This window comes from Leptidea sinapis, chromosome 26 (genome assembly GCF_905404315.1).
Source record: "Leptidea sinapis chromosome 26, ilLepSina1.1, whole genome shotgun sequence".
Classification (NCBI taxonomy): domain Eukaryota; kingdom Metazoa; phylum Arthropoda; class Insecta; order Lepidoptera; family Pieridae; genus Leptidea; species Leptidea sinapis.
In genome coordinates, this window is record NC_066290.1 from 6,031,250 (window position 1) to 6,053,506 (window position 22,257).

A 22,257-nucleotide genomic window follows, 5' to 3' on the forward strand; every position below is an offset into this window, starting at 1 on the left:
GCTTACTTACATTTCAATAACCTATCGACAAGCATTGGACTACGAGTATTACTATACTGGACATAACTATGGATAGATATGATCTTGTCATTAAACAGTCACAGCAATATATCTGTAACTATGATACGTTATTGAAAACGGCCGTTAGTCTTCAACTGAGATAATGTTTACGTCTATATCTGTTAGGCAACGCATGACAACAGGTAGGTTTATTTCTTTGTACATGAAAGCTGCGTCTTAGACTCGTGATTTGTTTGTCACTTTGCTTTAGAGTGCGTGCGTTGCTGAGGTTAACTGTTCGCCGCTATTTTTTTCGACGTGTTCACAGCTGTCATTGTTTGTCTGACTGACACTCAATGGCATCTTTCAAATTTTTTAACATACGATTCGTGTTATTTTACATTGAAATTAATAAAATACAAAATACTTACTGATGATATGTGACAGTGTCTTTCTTATTTCTTGTAAAAAAAAAATTACAATTAAATTGTTCGCCATGACTCACGAGACTGGCTCGAGTACGCCCCACTGGGCGAACTAGTTGCCGTATTGCTCCGATATCTAGTTGGAGCGCAGCAGAAACCAATCCTTATAAATTAAAAACTAAACTGCAAGAGTACTGATCGAGCTCGTAAATGAAAGTCACGACCGTGTAAAAGAAAGGTGTGTATGAAAAGGATTTAAATTTCGAATCATAATTATAGTCCCTAAAAGTATGTTTAGCAGCTAAATAAAAAAACTAATTTACAATCATATTAAATAAACGCGAGTGCATTTGATTATATTCTGATGTAAACTTGTAATTGACTGAACAACTGAACTGAAAACAGTAGGAGCGGCAACGTCGCGGCGGCCGCGGCGGTGCGAGGGTGACTTGTGAACGTCGCGTATAATGTTTGGCGGTGCGGTGTTGGTACGGTAACGTTTCGGTTGTGGTGCAATCTGTTAGACTGTTGCGAAATAAATAAAATTTATTGTTTTTTTTTTTCTATTTTTGTGCGAAAATCTTCATGCGAACATCTACCAACTAGGTTTCAACAGTATAGTTCTTATAGTTTAGGACAAAAGTGGCTGTGACATACGGACGGACAGACAGACAGACATGACGAATCTATAAGGGTTTCGTTTTTTGCCATTTGGCTACGGATCCCTAAAATGCGTCGCTTACCCATAGTCCACTGATAACGAGTTCGCTTCGTCGTTCTGCAATTTAATAAAAAAAAAACTAATTGTGATTTATTTTACACAGCTGGCACTCGAGCTGGAGTGGAGAAATAAATGATGCCCCGGATATTGGTGAGTGTGTGATTTATTTCATTTCATTGTTTGAATATTCACAATCACAAACCCTCTATCAATTCTCCAATATGTGACACATTTATGAGCAATATTCATATTGGAATGGAATTTTTAAGTTTACCTTTATTTCGTGTTGATTTCGCATGATGTAGTTTGGGATTGGTGTTGAATTATTCATTTTTCATTATTTACATTAGTCAGTTGGATCTTAATTGATCGTAGATTATTTTAATATTAGTAGCGATAAAACTGATAAATTAGACATATATTAAAGTTGATACTGTCAGATTTTAGTGTGTTTATGGAATAGGAGGACTAACGAATGTACGGGTCACCTGTTGTTAAGTGATCACCGCCGCCTGCAATCTCTTGCAACACCAGAGGAATCACAGGAGCGTTGCCGGCCTTTAAGGAAGATGTACGCGCTTTTTTTGAAGGTACCCATGTCGTATCGTCCCGGAAACACCGCACAAGGAAGCTCATTCCACAGCTTTGTAGCACGTGGAAGAAAGCTCCTTGAAAACCGCACTGTGGAGGACCGCCACACATCTAGATGGTGGGGATGATATCCTAATTTGTGGCGTGTCGTGCGAAGGTGGAATTCGGCGGCAGGAATCAGGTTGAACAGCTCTTCGGAACACTCCCCGTGATAAATGCGGTAGAAGACACACAATGAAGCGACGTCTCTACGCAACGCCAAGTGATCCAGCCGTTCACAGAGCACTGGGTCCCCGACATATTAAAGTTGATACTGTCAGATTATAGTGTGTTTCAGTTATTTTCACAGCATCATGTCATTTGGTATTTTAGTATGAGGTTATGCTGCTGACATTTATATAATTTTTGCGCTAAAGAGCTTTTCTGAATTCATGTATTAAGAAGAAATAATTTAAGAATTAACTATTTTGACTGTGTGGTTTAACTAAGTTATACATAGTTAAGGCCTACTAACATAGGATTATACTTATCCGAATAAAACCTTCATTTAATTTTTATTTATACGGATAATTCCGCTTAAAATGAGGTGGGTTATCAGGCTCATTTCATCACGTCACACACACTAAAAACTTAAACTTAAAGAAATAAACATCTTAACTGTTGCATCTTAATATATACTTGATAATGCTATGTATGTCATCTGTTTAAACTGTTCTGTGATAGGCACATGTATGTGAATTTGCTAGAAACAGTCATAACCATAATATTACTACCAGGAACAGATATAAACTTTTAATGCCTACTACTCGACTAAGTCGAGTTGGTTCGATGTTGGTATATGCTTTTATAACAAGATCTCAGAAAAAGTTCAAATCAAAATGTATTACGATATTTATTTATTTATTCTGAAACCCAACAATCGCACACTAATACATAAATTACATACAAAAATAAAAAAAATATATATATAAGTGTACAGATAACTTACAGGGTTACACATCTTTCATTATCTGTTACCTTCTCGACCATACTATACAACTTGTTTACAGTTAAATATTATGTTAGTAAAATTACAGTTTATCTAAATATTAAGTTAAAATTAAAATTAAGTCTAATACAAAACAACAGCATTTTCTTCTTATAAATATTTAAATATACAAAAATATAAGAAAATAGTAGGTGATATTACACTCAATTTAAAAAAATTAAAACTAACTCTAAATAATAAGATCATTGTTGTTATGTCCTGTTCTTAACTATACTCTTATAACTGTTTAAATTTTCGTTTTGTACATTGTAATTTTGTAGTTTTTACTTTTGGTTTTAAATATCTATGTTGTTTGTTGTTTTGCATTATTGTCCATTGTAAATATAATTCGTATTTAATTTATGGAACTGTTTTGTCTTCTAGCATATGTATATTTGTAACTCACTATTGTAAAAGACTGTTTTGTTCCTGAATAAATACATAAATAAATAAATAAATTTTTGTACATTTATTTATAAATATTGTAAACCCATCTGCACCAATGTACAAGTCAGGTATTTTATTTAGGTACTCATTATATTCTCTTGCCATTCGCTCAATTGGAGAATTTTTACCCGGGTTTGTATTTACTTTCATTAGTACAAAAAATGGACGTTAGCTTCGAGGGGCACTTCGAGGTAAAACACAATTTCGTCAGCAAGTCTGGGCTATCAATTAAGTTGTGAAACATTTTATGTAAGAACTTTAAGTCTAACAATTTACGCCTCTCTTCCAAACTCTGTATTTTAAAGAACTCAAGCCGGCTACAGTAGCTGTCCAGTATTCTGGGTGTATGAAATTTATAAGTGAAATATCGTAAGAATTATTTTCGGATATTTTCTTATATTCAAATTTCAATTCAGTTGAAAGAAAATTACATAAAATAAAGCCAAAGTCGAGTGAACATTATTGAAATAGGCTAAATTTAAGCGATGTTGAACCATCATTATAAATATTTCTTATAAATTACTGAATCTACCATATCTTTGGAAAAAGTCGAACTCGTGAGAAGGACATACAAGAAACTCAACGGACACTCTTTTTAATCAAATAGATTAGTTTGTAAGGTGCTGCATGCGATATGAATCATTATCAAAGTTAAAAAGCGTTTTAAAAAAGACATATTTCATAAAAATTTATAAAAAATAAACTGTAGAAATATAAATTATGTATTGTATGGATCAACCTTTAGAGCTTGAATACATTGTTTGTGTACAATTTGTGTAAGATGCTTCGTGAATATGATGGTTGTGATTACTGTCATAATTAATAATCGAATGTAATATAAGGGTTTATTAACTATTACTAGTAGTTGCCCGTTGCATTCGCAAGTAAAGGTTTTATCTCGATTAAATGTTTAACTAGAGATAACAGAGGGAGTTATCATACTGAAACATGCAGGGCAAGCATGTCAGCCATTAAGTTGGCATTGACATCCCATTCTGCACGGACGCACACCAAGAAAGGGAAGATATTAGTAGGATAACACGTCGACCAGGCACCACAACTAACACCCGATCACCAGTTGACGTATGGACCAGCTATCGTTCCCGCCGTGACGTCGCTGCCGCAAGCAATGCCATTTTAGTGAGCATGATATGTTATGGCATATATATTTTTTTACAATAGTGTGCTTCAAATAAAGATAAATCTTTATCTTTGCAAAATTGTATATTAGATTTATAGTTGGCAAAGCTACAGAATCATCAATCATTCATGTGCATCTAAAGACTATTAATGTTTTTTATTGTCCACTTAAGTTTAAATTATATAAAAGGGATCAAGCAATTACGAAGGGATTTATGCTATAAATATTTAGTTGAGTTACAAATAAAGTACAATGTATAATTAGTTCGCAAATGTTTTTTTTTTGGAATAGGAGAATCTCTTTTTAAGAAAATAAGGGACAAGGCGAGCAGGACATTCAGCTCATGGTAATTAATAATGCAGTGCCACTCAAGATTCGCGAAGATAGTAAGATAGAAAATACACGAGATAAAATACGCAAACGCAGAAACAAATACTTAACAGAAAAACAAAAAAGGAACCAATTAAAACCCTTTGCCGTAATTAAAAATAACAAATCTCGATGTAATGGCTTCGCAATAATCACTCATCGGAGCGGCAACAGCGGAAAACATCAAGAATATTAACGCACGTTTCACTGACCCAATTAAAATGTGAAAAATGTTTTTTGAACATTGTGTATCCAATTTAAAATTGTTACGCAATGAAATACATTGCAGCAAAGTCTAGCAACATAATGTTTTCTGATTGGTTTTTTGTTTTTGTAATTGATGCAGGTAACGAGAAATTGAACATGAGTAAAAGTTTTATTTTTAACCGATTTCTGCTCAGGTTGGACTCCTTTGCGTAAGAAGCCGGCTAGATTATGGGTACCACAACAGCGCCTATTTCTGCCGTGAAGCAGTAATATGTAAACATTACTGTGTTTTGGTCGTAGCTAGTGAAATTCCTGGGCAAATGAGACTATCAACACACATCATATGTCTCAAGGTGACGAGCGCATTTGTAGTGCCGCTCAGAATATTAGGGTTTTTCAAGAATCCTGAACGGCACTGCATTGTAATGGGTAGGTCGTATCAATTATCATCAGCTGGACGTCCTACTCGTCTCGTCCCTAATTTTCATTAAAAAAAGGTTTAATTTGAATACTTTTTCTTTCCTCCAAGCCATGGTAGAATATAGTTAGTAGTAAACATAATAAGTCAGCTCTTTGATATACATACATGAAAATTTCCATTACGAGACAATCGAATTGCGTTCAGCATTACATCAGTTTGTATGCATCTTGTTGCGTGGCAACATATTTAATGCTATAAAATAAGAATTATTAAGCTTAGCCAACTTATATCAGTAAAAGTGGTTTCTCTTAAAAGTAAACTAGGCAGAACATTAGTCATATTGGTAATTATAATTCTAATAAATTCCCCTGATATTCCATAGCTTATTTAACTCCGGGAAATACTGCAGAAATTGTTTGCAATGTTTGCAATATTAGTGATGCTATACCCAATTGCTCGTATATCAAGATTTTATGTTTTCATTGCTCGCATACATAAATATTCCTGATGACTTCAGAATTTTTCTTGAACCTTCTGACAACATTTCCATTTAATTGTTAAATGATATCGGTTAAATTAATAAAGATACGACGGATATAATTGGAGCTGAAGACATCCAGAAGGTGAAGAATTAGGAGAAGTTGAGACAGAACGGGGCAAACTCTTCAATCTCTTGTTCAATTTAACCCCCAGAAAACTAAAGTTTGCGCGTTAGCCATAAATAAGCCATTTGTCGTATCTTTTCGCTCTTCGGCAAATACACGCCTTACCTATTGAAATACTGGATCTTGAAATCTCGAGCGATAGTGTTTCTCCTACAGCATTAATCACGGGAAACCATTCCAAGCAGCTATTTGACGTGATTTCATTCTGTCGCCGTATTTCACCTTCACACGGAACACAAGAGAAGAACTTTCTGCCATATACAACCAAAGAGTAGAAGAGTATCGACGGAGGTCAGTAGCCATTAGTGACCATTAATAGAAGCATTCAATAGTTAAGACTATTTGAAGAAACCTCTGGGGTGAAAGAAGGTTTAGGAATGCGCCTGTTAATCACACTAGGAGTACTACAAGGCATTTATTCGTCTCCGTTTCCAAGATATCGGTACAGTCGGTACGCGAATACTACTATCGACATAGTAGCGTGGTTTGGTGTGTGTTTCCTGATAACAGATAACTTGCACATATAAGAATACTCTATATTCAGAAACGACGAGTCCTAGCATTAGCCTTATTTAATAAACAAATACCTACCACTTTAACGAACCCTGATTTCCATTAAAAAGCCTTTGATTCTCGATTGTAAAAATAAATGTAAATATTTTCTGTTTATTTAATTACCATTATAATCGGCTGTTACCAAATTTGCGCAACACTAAATTTGAAGGGCGTTTAACGTGCTCGTTCGAAAACGTATCTCATTACGTGAGAGGGGAATAAATTGAAGCTTACTATTTGACAAACACTCGTTTGGGATCCCACCGTTTCAATTTACGCGAATTTTAATTGAATTCGAAATCGGAGAGCGCAATAAAAGCAATGTTAATTCCTTCATTGGTTTCGACTACATTCAATTTGTAATTATTGGTATTTTGATATAAAATTGACAATAAGTATTGTGTTTTATCCTTCTATTTAGTTATTAAGTTATAGTAATTTATAGCTTGTTTGATATTTACTAAAACGTTGCGTCTTGCTCAAGCATTTCTCAAGAAAGAGCGGTTCTTGTGTTGGCTACATGTTCTGTTGTTAAAAGTTATATATTTATTTATATGTAAAAATATATAAGAATTTGTATCACATTGAACGCATGTTTGAAAACTAGGTATTTTTAACGAAAGTAATTATTTTTCTCAAACGACCCGATGCTCTCGTTTTCGATTTGTACAGTTTCGTTTTTCGTGTGCATGCCGAGTAGGTATTGAAGGATGAATACTTTTACCTATCTATCAAATTTGGAGACTAATATAAATATAAACATAGATAAGAAAATTTATCCTAATTTATGTTGCCCTTAAAAAGCTATATGTGTATGATTTGTATGTCATTCGAGTATTGTGTAGTCTTAGAGTGACGGGTGTAGTGTGAACATCACATCGTAGTTATATCATAATATATTTTACCTCCCATACTATTTGTGGCCATATCTTATATCTTTAAACGAGCAATTCTTGTATATATATAATCTGAATCTCCGAAACGGCTCCAACGATTTTCATAAAATTTTGTGTACAGGGGATTTCGAGGGCGATAAATCGATCTAGATAGGTTTCAATTTAAAAAAGTAGTTTTATCCGTGTTTTAATGAGAGACAGGTACAAAAACATAAGAATACAAAGGTAAATTTCGCCAATATACACAAGACGTATAATAGCTCAGATGGGAAATTGGGTGATCCGGAAAGCAGACGACCCCGGTTCGAATCCAGAAGTCCTATTAGTTTTTTTTTGTTCAAGTTTTGTACATTCCTAAAAATCCGAGCAAGGCTCGGTCGTCCGGATATTGTGATTATTTAAGGGAGAAAAAATTGTGTAACTAGTGTCTCCCGTAACCGCACACACACTAGCACAACGGTGCTTCACTTGCTAATATCACGGGCACGGCATCCTTCTTTTTTTACTCGTCCGTGACCTTAGGTTGTATTGTTTTGTTTTGTATTACGACACTGTTATAGATAGTCTATGACATTTGAAATTATTTTAGATATATTGGATCCCTTTCTCGTACTCATTTATTGACTATTTATGTCTTATAGAAACTTACCTCTATTATTTCGGTGGTAGAATTTGTGGCGAGTAGCTCGAATGTCCATATAAAACCTACGCATTAAAACGACTGTGTTAACACGACCATAGATTAGACATCGGGATTTCTTTGTGCCCCACCCTGAAAAAAAAGTATCTCATTATTACGAACCATGCAAAAACATCATTCGCGTAATTTTTGCGCTCTCCATTATAGATTAATACAAAAAATATTCGTGTGCATAAAGAGCAGTTATTTTAAATAACAAAACTAATGCTACATTTATTTATATTTTAATAAAAGATCGTAAATATTCAAACTATAAAATTTCTCCAAAAAACCATTCCACTTCCAATCCAATTTCAATATCATCAAATGAATTTGTATCAACCGTACTCTAGGCGACCTACATAAAACCTATTTTGAACGGTATTTCTTTTATATTTAAAAAGGCAACAGCACTAACAAATATATTAAATGTTTAGAGCACTTTAATAAAAGTTTTTTTTTTTTATATAAAAGAGGGCAAACGGCAAAGTGGCCAAATGGAAGTTAAAAGGACAATCGCCCATTGACATCTGCAATACCAGAGGTCAAGTAATGTGTCTGAGATGGGAATATGCTCTAGACTTAAGAAGGTCCCTAAATCGTATCGGTTTTGGATTTCAGCAGCAGCAGATGACTCCACATTATGGCTGTGCGTGGCAAAAAGTTTCTAGTGAGATGTATAATGCCAGATCTCAACATAATCACCACAAAATGTAATGCGGGTAGATATTGACGTAATGTCCGGTGGTGATAGTTAGTTAGTTTGAATGGATTGTGAGCCTCTTTATTGGGCCATTCTGCACGTCAATTAATCTTCTTACTCCAACCAGCCCAGGCCTAGAAAAATATCAGCCTTTTTAGATTGCTGCAGGCATCTGGGAGCGATGCAGGAGATTGAAGGATTTGTGCCCATGGTTCAGTCACGATCCTGCACTCTGTTAGCACGTGCTATGGCGAGTCTTTTGCCTCCTTGGATCTCCTAAAAGACTGTCCGTCATACCTATGACAAATAGATGCTTGTTTAAGGGACAATGGTCGGTTATAATATCTATAATTTTGTGTAATTTATCCCTGAGTAGTCTAGTCAAGTTTCGAGCAAACTATGAGGTTTGCTTTGTATCAATGATGATACCACCGCATTCTTTATTTGCCTGTATCCTTCACATATTCTTCATCACCGCCTATCACTGTCCACAGTCGTAATAATCGGCTGCTGGTTAAGAACTCGAACAATTACTTTCAGCACTCTCATTGATATATGCGGTAAAAGATGCAGAGCATTACGCAACTCCAAAGAATATTCTTTGAAGAATATATAAATGGTTGTACTTTTTACCAGAATGAGGCTACTATCCCCTTGAAACTGGTTCTATTAATCACATTAACGCAATAATAATTAAAACTATTAAAAACCATGGTGTAACTGTTTATCCAGTGATACAAGGAATATCAACTTTTTCTTTTTCAAAAAATAGTTCTTTTATTAATGTTTGCTGAGATCTGAAAAAAAGAAGCTGCTGAGAAAATCCTGAATATTCTGATCTACTGTTTTCATACATCTTGGTTTTTTATTGTCTTACATTTTCGTTTCAAAAGCACATTTACTTGACCAAGAGGTATATTGAATCCTAGTTTTTTACTACCTTGGCTGTTCTAATTTTCGTTCAAAGGGTTTGATGTACTAATGTGAGTACATCTACGTATAAGTTATTCAGCATGATGAGGATTTCAAAAAAAAATCCATTAGTAAAGTTTTACGAGTTTTCCACCGTCTTTGTCTGATTCTACACCTATTTAAAATAAAAATTAAAACGTGCACGTTTCTAAATATTTACTCGCTCGCGTCTGCATCTGAGTATACACATAAAAGAAATCCTTTTTATTTCAGTTCTGCAGCTGAAAATGTTCATCTGAAAGGATCTTAATCTTCATTCTAAAAGGAAAAACCAGTAAGCGTAGTTTTCCGTTCAGTCACTTGATTTTTACGCTCGAAACTATAGGAATATTCTTTATTTACGTCTATTTATTGACTGACTATAAACAACTATAACAATCGCCTATTAAAAGGTCGTCAAAGAATATCCAAGCGGCGTTGTATATACGTATTCATTAACTTATACAGATAACATTCATTTAAATTGACACTTTATTTTGTGGCGGTACGATGGCGTATCAATTGGTGCGAGGCGCCCACCCACGTCCACCGGACCTCCGGTGGCCCGATCATACCAAATCCAACCATGGGTATGGGTTATTATAATTGGACATAGTTAAGCATAAAGGACTTAAACCACACTTTAGTCAAGTATACCATCATACTCCTCAAGATCGAATCTGTCATGTAGAGAAAACCCTATTTTAAAATGTACACGGAAACTGTTTGTTTTTTGATATTTTATAGGATACTTATATGGAAGATTATTAAGAGCTGAAACTTAAATACCTATAACTCAAAATGCCTTTGTGTGGTTTGAGTCCTTTCTGCTTAACTACATCCAATTTACGTCGGTGGCGCGGTAGGCGATCTAGTTGACTGCGTAGATGTAGGCTAAGAACATCGCGTTAACCAGTTAGCGTAGACGATGTTTTTGGCCCGACAGCGCATTATGAAACATCGTCCGATAATGAAGCCCCATCATCAAAAGAAGCTCATTGATTGTGGTGCATGGAAATGTGCGAAAGAGACGCGAAATAGACGGACGTCTCTTTCGCACATTTCGTCGGCGATGTATTTTTTTAGCATTTTGTTTTAGCAATTGAAATGTAATTTTGTAGCTAAATGATGAACGTCAAGCAATTTTGTAAATTTAAATTAGCTCTTAGCTGAAATACGACAATCCAACATATATTCTTAAGTTTGGATATAAGATGGATTTAGACAGTTTTTCTCTGAACACTTTGTCATTGCGTGGCGTCGTAGTCAAAGCGCTGTCAAAATACAACTGATCGAAAACTCTGCCTAATAGACACGCAGGCAGAGTTTTGCTTCAGACAATTTTTTGAGCGTGATTTTGATGCTAGTTTTTTAAATTAATTCAATTCTTGTTATGCACATATTCAAAATAAGTATAATAAATTAAGTAACGCTGCTTCTCTTGTGGCACACACTGATTAATTTTCGGATTCAACTCGGGTTGAATAATTACTGAAGTAGTGTTAAATTTTTAACACGTAATCACATAAAAATTAAAATGCTTACAAACGCTAAAGTTAGCCACGCCACAAATTAGGATATCATCCCAACCATCTGGATTTGTGGCGGTCCTCCACAGTGCGGTTTTCAAGGAACTTTCTTCCTCGTACTTCAAAGCTGTGGAATGAGCTTCCTTGTGCGGTGTTTCCGGAACGATACGACATGGGTTACTTGAAATAAAGCACGTATACCTTCCTCAAGGGCCGGCAACGCTCCTGTGATTTCTTTTAAGAGAATTTGGGCGGCGGTGATGACTTAACACCAGGTGACCCGACCCGTACGCTCCTTTGTCCGCTTTTTCTATCAAAAAAAGTAATTATTTTTCAAACCAGTATAGGAATAAATTATTGTAATTTTGACGCAGAACTGATACATAAAGTAGGCTTCACGTACCCAAGTCACAAACACGATAGTGCCATAAAATCAGAGCGCCGAATAGCCGCCTGCTGTCATCTGTGACGAGGGTGCTATCAGCCATGGACTCCGAGAGCTCTAATTGGAAATCAACGTGACATTTAAACCGCTCACACACCCGACCGACCCTATTTCATAATGCGTCGCGTTACAAGCTGAGCGTTAAAATTTTTGAGTATCGTATTAATATTATCGTCTTAATTATAATTCCGTATTATATAAGGTGAAGCCACAACCTGAGAGTTGAATAAAGCAAACAAGATTTTGTGACCATACGTCACTCGAACGGTTAGCTTAGTTGGAAGAGCACTCGCACGTAACGCGAGAGGTCGTGGGTTCGAATCCCGCTCGTTCATAAAATTTTGTTTTCGAATTTCATTTGTGTATTAATCCTAGAAGTGAGGGTTACCACTTTAAAATCATAACAAATTGTTGTGAAATTATCTTGGGTTTTATGTGCCGTTTCTAATTTGTCACAGTGATTTTGAAATTAGTGTAGTTTTAGTACCTAGTAATTGATTTTAAATGGAAATCAAAATACTTATTTATAAAAAGAAAAATTACGAGTTTTAAGTAAAATTATATTGTGAGATTTTCTCGGATGACAAGAGATATAGTATAGAGGGTGTAATACTTACACAATGATCACGTCCGTTACTCATTCAGTCAGTTACTCAAGTTCAGACGAACCTTGAACCGGTTTATGCATCTTTTATGCGGACCTTTGGACCGCTCCCTGCGCAGGTGCACTACTGGAGCAAAGCGTCAGATTTTAGCGTTACACCAACCGTCAGATTTAGAACCGTTACACGATATATATTTATTATATATATTCAGTATGGAATTACGGTTTCAAAAACTATGTATTTTTGAATACCTAGAGTATTTAATGCCTCAGTTTTTTATTTATTTATTCACATAGCAGTACCAGTAGTGAAAGTAACACATTATTATGAAGTAGGTAAGGATTAGTACTAATATTTATTTGTTGCCGTGACGGAATTTATTAATAAAACTTTTACTTATCGTTAGATAATAATAATAATATAATATTGACACACTTTTTACACAAATTATCTTGCCCCAAGTTAAGCATATATAGCCTGTGTTATGGGTTACAAGACAATGATATATTTAATACAATATACTTACTTAAACATACATAAATTCATATAAACATACATAAATACATTTAATCATCCATGACTCGGAAACAAACATCCATATTCATCATATAAATGCTTGCACCTACCGGGATTGGAACCCGGGACCTCTAGCTTAGTAGGTAGGATTGCTAACCACTCGGCTATACAGGTCGTCGTAGATAAGCTTGTTGTCTTGTCCAGGTAATTTTATTCGGGCAGAAGTTTTTTTGTCATTTTGAACTTTGGCTAGGAATGTAGTTATTTTCACTTGTGTACGCCGATATGGATTGCTGGATACTAAGCCAAATCTTGCGCAAAGTAAAGTGCCTCAGCATACTTAAACATAATTTCACTTCAAACGTATTGACCTTCGGAAATTAGCAAACATTTTAAATTTCATCCCAATGGGTTAAGCGTAACAAGTATAAAACTCTCTTTCTTTTTTTTCATGGAATAGGAGGACAAACGAGCGTACGGGTCACCTGTTGTTAAGTGATCACCGCCGCCCACAATCTCTTGCAACACCGGCGGAATCACAGGAGCGTTGCCGGCCTTTAAGGAAGGTGTACGCGCTTTCTTTGAAGGTACCCATGTCATATCGTCCCGGAAACACCGCAATCTCTTGTAAGATTTGACCCCAACAAACATACACATACATTACAAGTTTGTACGAACTAATAATTATTGTAAGTTATATAAAATTCCCTTTAACATTCCACGCTTGAAAATAATAATAGTCTACATACAGCATGGCCTAAAAACATTCCCCAGGTACGTGTGTGATATCAAAAGGCATCTTCAACGAACAAAGCAAGTCATTCAGGTACCATTCTTTCAGAGAGCGTTCTTGTTTTTAATTTTTCATATTTAACCGCGATTTCAGGCTAAATTAATACTTAGGTACCTACTTGAGAAAATTTTACTTAATAATATAACTTAAACTTGTATATTTTTTTATATTGTATTTTCTTTGATTAACGCGAGTGTTACATATTTAAAGAAATCACTTTTGAAGAAATAAAATGCATGTAATTGTAACTGTGTTTTTACATTAGATTTTTTGCGTAAAAGTTACAAGTTATCAAGACCTTTCCAGATCTCTTTTACGCAAAAATCTAATGTAAAAACACAGTTGCAATTACACGCAGTTTAATCCTTTAAAAGTGTTTTCTTTAAATATTTTTGTTCGACTGTATACATTTTTTTATTGAGAGTACCAACGAGTGCTCCTGATGTTAAGTGAGCACCGCTACACTCCTGCAGGGGAATCACAGAAGCGCTCCCGGCCTATTAGAAAGGTGAAGGCGTTTATTTTAAAAGTGCCTGTGTATGTGTGTATCGTCCTGAAAGCTTTTTTTTATGATAATAAGGGAAGAGTTGAGCAGGACGTTCAGCTGAAGGTAATACGCCCTGCCCATTACAATACAGTGCCGCTTAGAATTCTCGAAAAACCCAAAAAATCTGAGCGGCACTAGAATTGCGCTCGTCACCTAGAGACAAGATGTTAAGTATCATTTGCCCAGTAATTTCTCTAGCTACGGCGCCTTTTAGACCGAAACACAGTAATGCTTTCTCATTACTGCTTCAGGGTGGAAATAGGCTCCGTTGTAGGACCCATTATCTAGCCAACCAAAGTAACCAAAGTACCGTGAAGCTTATTGAAAAACACCATATAACGGCGTGTCTTTGCAACGCTGTGTGATATGATCGTATATTGCGGCACATCACTAGTGCCTCTGGTGATTGGTGAGGCGATAGAACGGAGCCATCAGTCCACCACAAGCAATGAGTCGAAGCTCTATAGGTTGATCCAATATACCAACATTTGTGTCTTTATTACTTTTTATGAAATACTTATAAAAATATTAATTAATAACAATTCATATATTGGATGCAGCATCTTACAAACTAATTTGTGATTTATATTACAGCCATTGTAAAATTCTATTTGATTGAAAAGAGTGGCCGTTGAGTTTCTTATATGTTCTTCTCATGAGCTCAGCTTTTTACGTACATATGGTAAATTCAGCAATTTATAAGAAATATTTGAAATATTTTGACTAAACATTGAAACATAAAGAAAAATAATACTTTAAGTACTATTTCCAAAAGTTAAACCCTAGCAATTATAATTTATAACTCTTTATTGCAACAGGCTTTTTTATTTTTAATTTATTTAATACTTAAACTCATACCTATAAGACTAAGGCATTCGTACTAATTAAAAATTATTTCATTGTTTATATTTCGCAAAGAAGCCAACATTCACCCTAATCTTTACGCAAAATAGCGACATTGTTCGTATTATACGTCTCTCATACACACGCCGCAAAACAAAACCAGCTGGAATTACTCTTGTGAGTCAAACAGTGAGCGCAATATCTCTCTCCCTTTGATACCTTAGAGCTCATAAAGAGTTGAAATTGAAACGAACCGCTTACAATTTCACAGGTTTATATTCACACGACCCTGTTGTTTGAACCTTTTCAAGTTAAAAAAATATTTCAAAGGAAGATTGTTTTAAATTATCATAAATTTAGAATAAATTATTCGTTACTGTAGTTGTAAAGTTCTGTTATGCGGCAAATTTAATTAGTATAAAATAAAATTATAACGCGATGGCAAGCGATGGTGGCTTGGGCACGGGGAAGGGCGCTGATGTGGAACGCGACTTGCTTCGACACTCTAGCTCCTTCTCATGTCCAAGTTACGTCAGTTGGTGCTGGGGCTACTGCTTCGACTGCTGGTCACAGCAAACGTCGCAAATATGTTGGTCTCAGTGAGTCTTTGTGGCGTTTGGTGTCGAGATACTTGGCCCGTGGGGCCCAGAGGCGCGAAGAATGTTCAAAATACTATCTTCGCGCCTCAATAAGGCTACTGGAAACCCAAGCGCTGGCAGCTATCTCGGTCATGCTATCCAACGTGGAAATGCTGCCAGTATTCTTGGTACGCTTCCACGTAATGATAGTTTTAATTTTATGTAGTCATAGTATTGTAAATATAGTTATAAGATTTGTTTGAATAATAAATTCTATAAAATTTTGTCACATATTATGAATCCTTTAGATCATTTATACGTCAAGATAGTGTGTGATAGATGTGAAAACGTCGCGCCTCCGTTGCGCAATGCACGCACACTAACACAATGTGACATACAAATCACGAGTGTAAGTAGAAGTAGCTTATCACGCACACTAAAGTAATAAACCGGGCCTGTTTTCATTAGTTATCTAGCACCAAGAGGCTCTATTTAGATGTATAAATTATGAAAGATGAATTCTTACCATTATATCATAGAAAAAAAATATTGTAGTTGATTCACCATAACTTAAAACCGCTAGATACTCTACTTAACGGATATTCAATTCAATGAAGTACCTATGCTTATTTTGAAGGTAATTAAAGGAGGCATAGACCGGCTTAGTAAAGATCTATTTCAGCTAAATTATGTGGTAACAGCAGTGTCGTACAATAAACTAATAGAATCCCAATCCCTATTAAAAGGTGATCAAAAAATATCCAAGTGGCGTTGTATATACGTATTAACTCAAACATATATTACTAAAACATTCATTTTAATTAACACCTTATTTAGTGGCAGTAATGTTCAAACACTACTGTATACGCTCATTAGAAGTAACGACAATACGTCACGCGGAGACGAATGCGAACACGAGGCAAGAACGTTTTGTTTTAGCAATTGAAATATAATTATTTAGCAAAATGATTTAAAACGTCAATTTAATTACATAATTTTGTTAATTTTAAGGGCACTTACCTGAACTACGACACTAAACTTTTTAAGTTTGGATATATTATTATTTGGACAGCTGTTATTCGCTTTGTCGTTGCGTGGCGTTGTATTCAAAGCGTGGTCAAAACACAACTGAACGAAAACTCTGTCTGATAGACGTGAAGGCATTGTTAAGATAATTTTTGAGCGTGATTTTGAGTCCAGTAAAAAAGAAGCCTGAAGAAGAAGGAGCTGTGAAAACATATTGATGACATGTTTCAGATGAATTGCGTTTACCACAGACTAAAGTTAATGACAAAATAGAAGTCAATCACGATCACAATTTATAAAATGTAATTTTTATACGTTGATGTTTGTTATTTGACATTTTACAATGCACAACTTGGAAGAGACTGACCCCCATGTCACGGGCTGCCCTAGTTTGGGGGTCGAGGGTAATTTTAAGCAAAATTGTATTTTTTTTGCAACAAATAAAGATTTATTATTATTATTATTATAAAACAACAGATCTAAAACAAACAACGTAAGATCGTATGCACAATACGACTAAAGCATCAGCTGGGTCTATGTACGCTTTATAGATATCAATCTATAAAGCGTACATAGACTTTGTTCAGTGTTTACTTACGTATGACTTAGCTGTGTGTGATACAACGAAAACTTGCATAGCTGACGACCTGTATAGTCGAGTGGTTAGCGAACCTACCTACTAAGCTAGAGGTAGGGTTCGAATCCCGGTAGGTGCAAGCATTTATATGATGAATATGGATGTTTGTTTACGAGTCATGGGTGTTTATATGTATTTATGTATGTTTAAGTAAGAATATTGTATTAAATATATCGTTGTCTTGCAACCCATTACACAGGCTATTATATGCCTAATTTGGGGCAAGATAATTTGTGTTAAAAGTGTGTCAATATTATATTATATATTATATTATTATATGCTTAGCTTAAGCTTATCGTAATCTCAGCTATCAAATGACTATAAAAACGAAATCAAAGATTATGCTTAGCTTCAACTAAGTTTTACGTAAGTAAAGTCTATATTCGTACCGTTGTTCCTTCTGTAAACGGAATCTTTAAAACATCGTCAAACACGACGGTCAGTAAAAAACAAGAAAAGCGAGTCTTTGTTCAGATCCCATTTGTTCTTCACCCAAGAGACAGCTAGCAATGAAGACAAAGTATTTGTAAAATTGTCTGAACCACTCTAATGATTCGGGCGGGTGGCTATTGTACCCCATGCGTTGCAAACAAAATGTTTACGAGGCCACATTACAGCAGGGAATTAGGACGATAATTTGTCGCTTTGTTATTCGAGATAAATTGAATTTGAGCCGACCCGTTGCTATTAAGTCACAGAGGCGAATAAAATATTGCTTAATCTTGTTAGCTTTGACAAACGCTAGCTAATGTCATGTGGAATGTGATATTATACAGGCCTTGATTCTGATATTTCATTAATAGAATCAAATAATGTTGATGTTCGAGGCTCGAAGGACCATGAAAAGGAGTGCACTTAGGGGTAGATATCTATATTGGTTTTATGGTAAGAGTATTTATTTACTTACGATACTAAATTAATCTATGACACTTGCTAAATAACTATAATTATTGGTTCTACTTGTGAGTAAGCGGATCTCTACTATTAATTGGTTAAAATGGTTACTCGGACCAGTCCTGTAATGGTTATAGACAAATGGTTAGTGGTAACTAGGACCATCCCGATCAATGTGGTCACCCGCGTACTGCCTTACTAAAGGCAACAACACATGGTTTTATTACAATTAATTTTATCTACTAAGCAATATTTGTAATATAATGCTGTTCGATGGATTTACTTCGAACAGTTGATTTCAGTTGATTATTAATTTGATTTAAGTTCAAAATAGCTGAAAATTATAGTTAGCTTGAAGAATATTAATTAACTGAAGCGATAATTCAATTTAATAGTACTAGTTTGTAATAGCAATAATAGTATGCTTTTTATTTAACCAAATAAACAATTTAAACTAAGTTTTCTGTCTGATTTCCTTGTATACATGTGTCTATTACGGATAATGTGAAACGGCTGGATTAATTTTGACTGGCTTTCCTTTGTCAGATACGAGTAGCATATGTTATGAGAGGTGTCTGAAGCTTATACTGTAAAAAATTAATAGGGTAAGGGTTCCTGCAAAAATACTTTGAATATAATTACTACGAAGATATGCACAAAAATTGATTCAATAGCCGTATTGTCACGTTGTGAAATAGCTAAATCGGTCGATTATTTAGTCCTCATACAGTGTTGCTGACAACACTTCTAAACTAATAAGAGAAATTGATATAAGAAAGTACTAGTCTTAAATAATTTATACATTTAGAGCTTTATTATTATTATATAGCCATAATTTATTATTTAGAGCCCCTAGATATTAGGCAACACATCACAACAGGCCAGGTTTATTTCTTTAGTGTGCGTGACAGCTACGTCTTACACTCGCGATTCGTATGTCACTTTTTGTTAGTGTGCGTGCTTTGCTATCAGTACGCCGCTATATTTTCAACGTGTTCATAGCTGTCACAGTCTATCTATACGTATAGAAGATATTATCAAAGGTACTCGTAGTGACATAGCCGCGTTTGACATGATGTATTTCAGTATTCTCTATCTCTTACACAACCTACAACTAAGTGAATCAAAAGATTTGGTGATCATTTCTCGTTATGAAATTCTCAATTTATTCGTTTTGCCGTAATTTCTTACACCATTGCTGCACAAGTCCCTGTAAAAACAGAGGATTGCAAGCATAAGCAATTATTATCAATGTAATATACATAAGGAATTAGCAGTTATAAAATTTCTATTAACTTCTTAAAATTTCTATGAAACTAACCCAGAGTACCTTGTAAGCCCTTAATTCTAAATACATGACGCAACATTTCAAAAATTCTTAAATATTTCTTCGAGACACTTGTTACTATTCTGGTATGTGTAATCTCAGTTGCTTAGGCTGCATTTAGTGTTCGACCGACGGTTAGCGCTGACGTCAGTCAAGCTAGCTATAATGATGAAAACATATGAAGCGCACAGTCCAGCGCTGATGAATCGCTGCGCGCGTACAGCTACGACGTCGCCCTAACGAGAATCTTTGGTCGGCTGACGCGCTACGTCGACAATATACTGCAATTGTACACGCGCAATCAAGCTCGCTGTCAGCTGAGCACTAAACCCAACATGGTCAGTGCGTACGGGTACGCGCTACGCTCGACCGACGACAGCGCTGGCGGCCGGTCGAGCACTAAACGCCGCCTAAGATAGTACTTTACACTTTTTTATATATTAAAAAACCAGGATAAAGTTTGGTGGTAAATTTTCTGTCGGCCTATGTTTAAAATATAAGGTACGAACTTTTCATTTTCACAGACCTACAATCTAAATGGTACGTCTTAATTTTAAAAGTGAAAGCTGAACAGTTAAGTAAGGCATTCAAGTCACGTACTCCTATTTACACAGTGTCTTGCCTCCGAGAATCGCTTATGCCAACTTTTATTTTCAATTCCACGATTTTCGTGTGATTGTATTAGATACCTTATCCTGTGACTTCGAATGGCTTCTTACAAGTTTAATATATCTTGCCGTGTTAGTAATACCAGTATGTTCGTTGGTACATCAGGAACACTATATTCATAGAAATCAAAATAGTATATAATATCTAAATAAAATTGATTATATTATAATTTCTAAGTAAATACCTACCACATACATCGATACATAGATAATATAGACATTCGAAGATAATATAAAGGGTATAAAATGGCCACGACACTATAAAATACAGTTATCTATTCAAGCTAGCCACAGTATTTTCTTATGTCGAAATGTATGTGTTACACATTTCAATAAAATACTTTTTAAAGGATTAAAACCCCTGTGATTGTAACTGTACTTTTACATTCTATTTTTTCGCGAAAGTAAATTTTAATTAATGTTTTATTTAACCCGACGTTTCGTCACCTATGCAGAGGTCGTTTTCACGAGGAGTCGAGATAATATTTATCATAGTTGTCATTGCGAAGTTTAGCGCCACTTGTTGCCCCGGAGGTGGTATTTGCTGTAGACAGCAATCAATCTTCTTTTTTAACCGACTTCAAAAAAAGAAGGAATTCGACTGTATTTTTTTATGTTTGTCACCTCTGAACTTTCGACTGTGTTAACCGATTTTGATTATTCTTTTTTTATTTAAAAGCTTCCCGTTTGATCCCTATTTGGTTCCGTATAAGTCTTAAGTTTACAATAAGTGTTTGCGTGACAAATGGAAGAACAATTCAATATCACGCCAGCCGATTTCGATGATTCTTTTTTTATTGGTATTGGTAAATATGTACTTCAATTGTAGTTTGATGCGAGGTTGGTTAGGTTCTGATAATGGGATCCATGAGAAAGTAACGGAATCTATTCTTAGGAGCAAATTAACGATACTCGACTTCGATCTTTTATATGCTATCCGGATATTCGAGTCTCCTATCTTAACATCGTTATGGTCAAGTAATTGTGAAACTGTCATCAAAATTTACGTACAAGTAACTTCTTTATTTTTTTATTTTGCACAAATGTACAAAATAATTCAGAAACTTTATTTTTTTTCTAAATATTCGGTATAACACTGCGGGTTGCAGCTATTCAAAATAATTATTATAACGGAGGCGTCCAGATATTAGGATTGTCGGCCACAACACATTGAACAAACTTGCAAAGCTTTGAAGGAACGAGACATTTCATTCCTGCATTTAAAAGCAAGACTGTAATTTCAGAGGGCTTTGTCTATCTGTACGCCTCCCGCACGGGGGGAAATATGCGCATTCAAAATGGATTTTTTATCTTTTTCAAGTGCCACGTTTTAGTTGCGTATTCTCCTTTGGATTGAGCAAAACATTTCATGTATAATGGTTTTTACTGTTTATAAATCGTGTGCGCCCCGTTCGGATGTCGGCAGGCAAATTGTGTTATACTTGCATTTCTGCATTCTCTTGTTGAAACAGTAACTATGTTATGTTGGTTTTGAAGTAACTCAATATATTTGCGGGCTTATTTATTCATACTTTTATACTGCTGATATTCTTATTATGATCATATTTATTTTTGTACGTCAGTCATCTATATATGTAAACTAGCTGACCCAGCAAACGTTGTATTGCCGATATTAAAACCGCAATACAAAAGTAACTGTTGATCGTAGATGGTTGAAATAATCAGATTCTAAGATATATTAATCAGACTCATAATCAAACAAATTTAAAAAAAATGTCGAAAAAAATAAAAAAAAAACTTTTTCGTGGACCACCCTTAACATTTAGGGGGATGTTGTCCGATTCTCAGACCTACTACTATTTCATGAGAATCGTTCAAGCCGTTTCGGAGGAGTTCAATGTTTAACACCATGACACGAGAATTTTATACATTAGATAGACATTTTATACCTAACGTTACGCTAAAACTTTGTACCCCTTTTAAAAAAAAAAAGCGAACGGATGACCGTGAAATATAACACAGTTACTGTCTTATTAATAAATGTAATTAAAAGTAACTCCAAGTTTAAAATTACTTCTCCCTGTCATGTA

At 35.0% G+C, this 22,257-nt stretch overlaps 1 protein-coding gene across 1 annotated transcript in view; it reads left to right on the top strand.

The window, feature by feature from the left end:
* The window catches only part of LOC126972531 (cell adhesion molecule Dscam2-like), a 157,434-nt gene that overhangs the window by 54,161 nt on the left and 81,016 nt on the right, over window positions 1–22,257 (top strand). Inside the window, exon 4 of the mRNA XM_050819358.1 lies at window positions 1,250–1,296. Coding sequence (XP_050675315.1) covers window positions 1,250–1,296 — 47 coding nt within the window. The remainder of the gene's footprint in view (window positions 1–1,249; window positions 1,297–22,257) is intronic.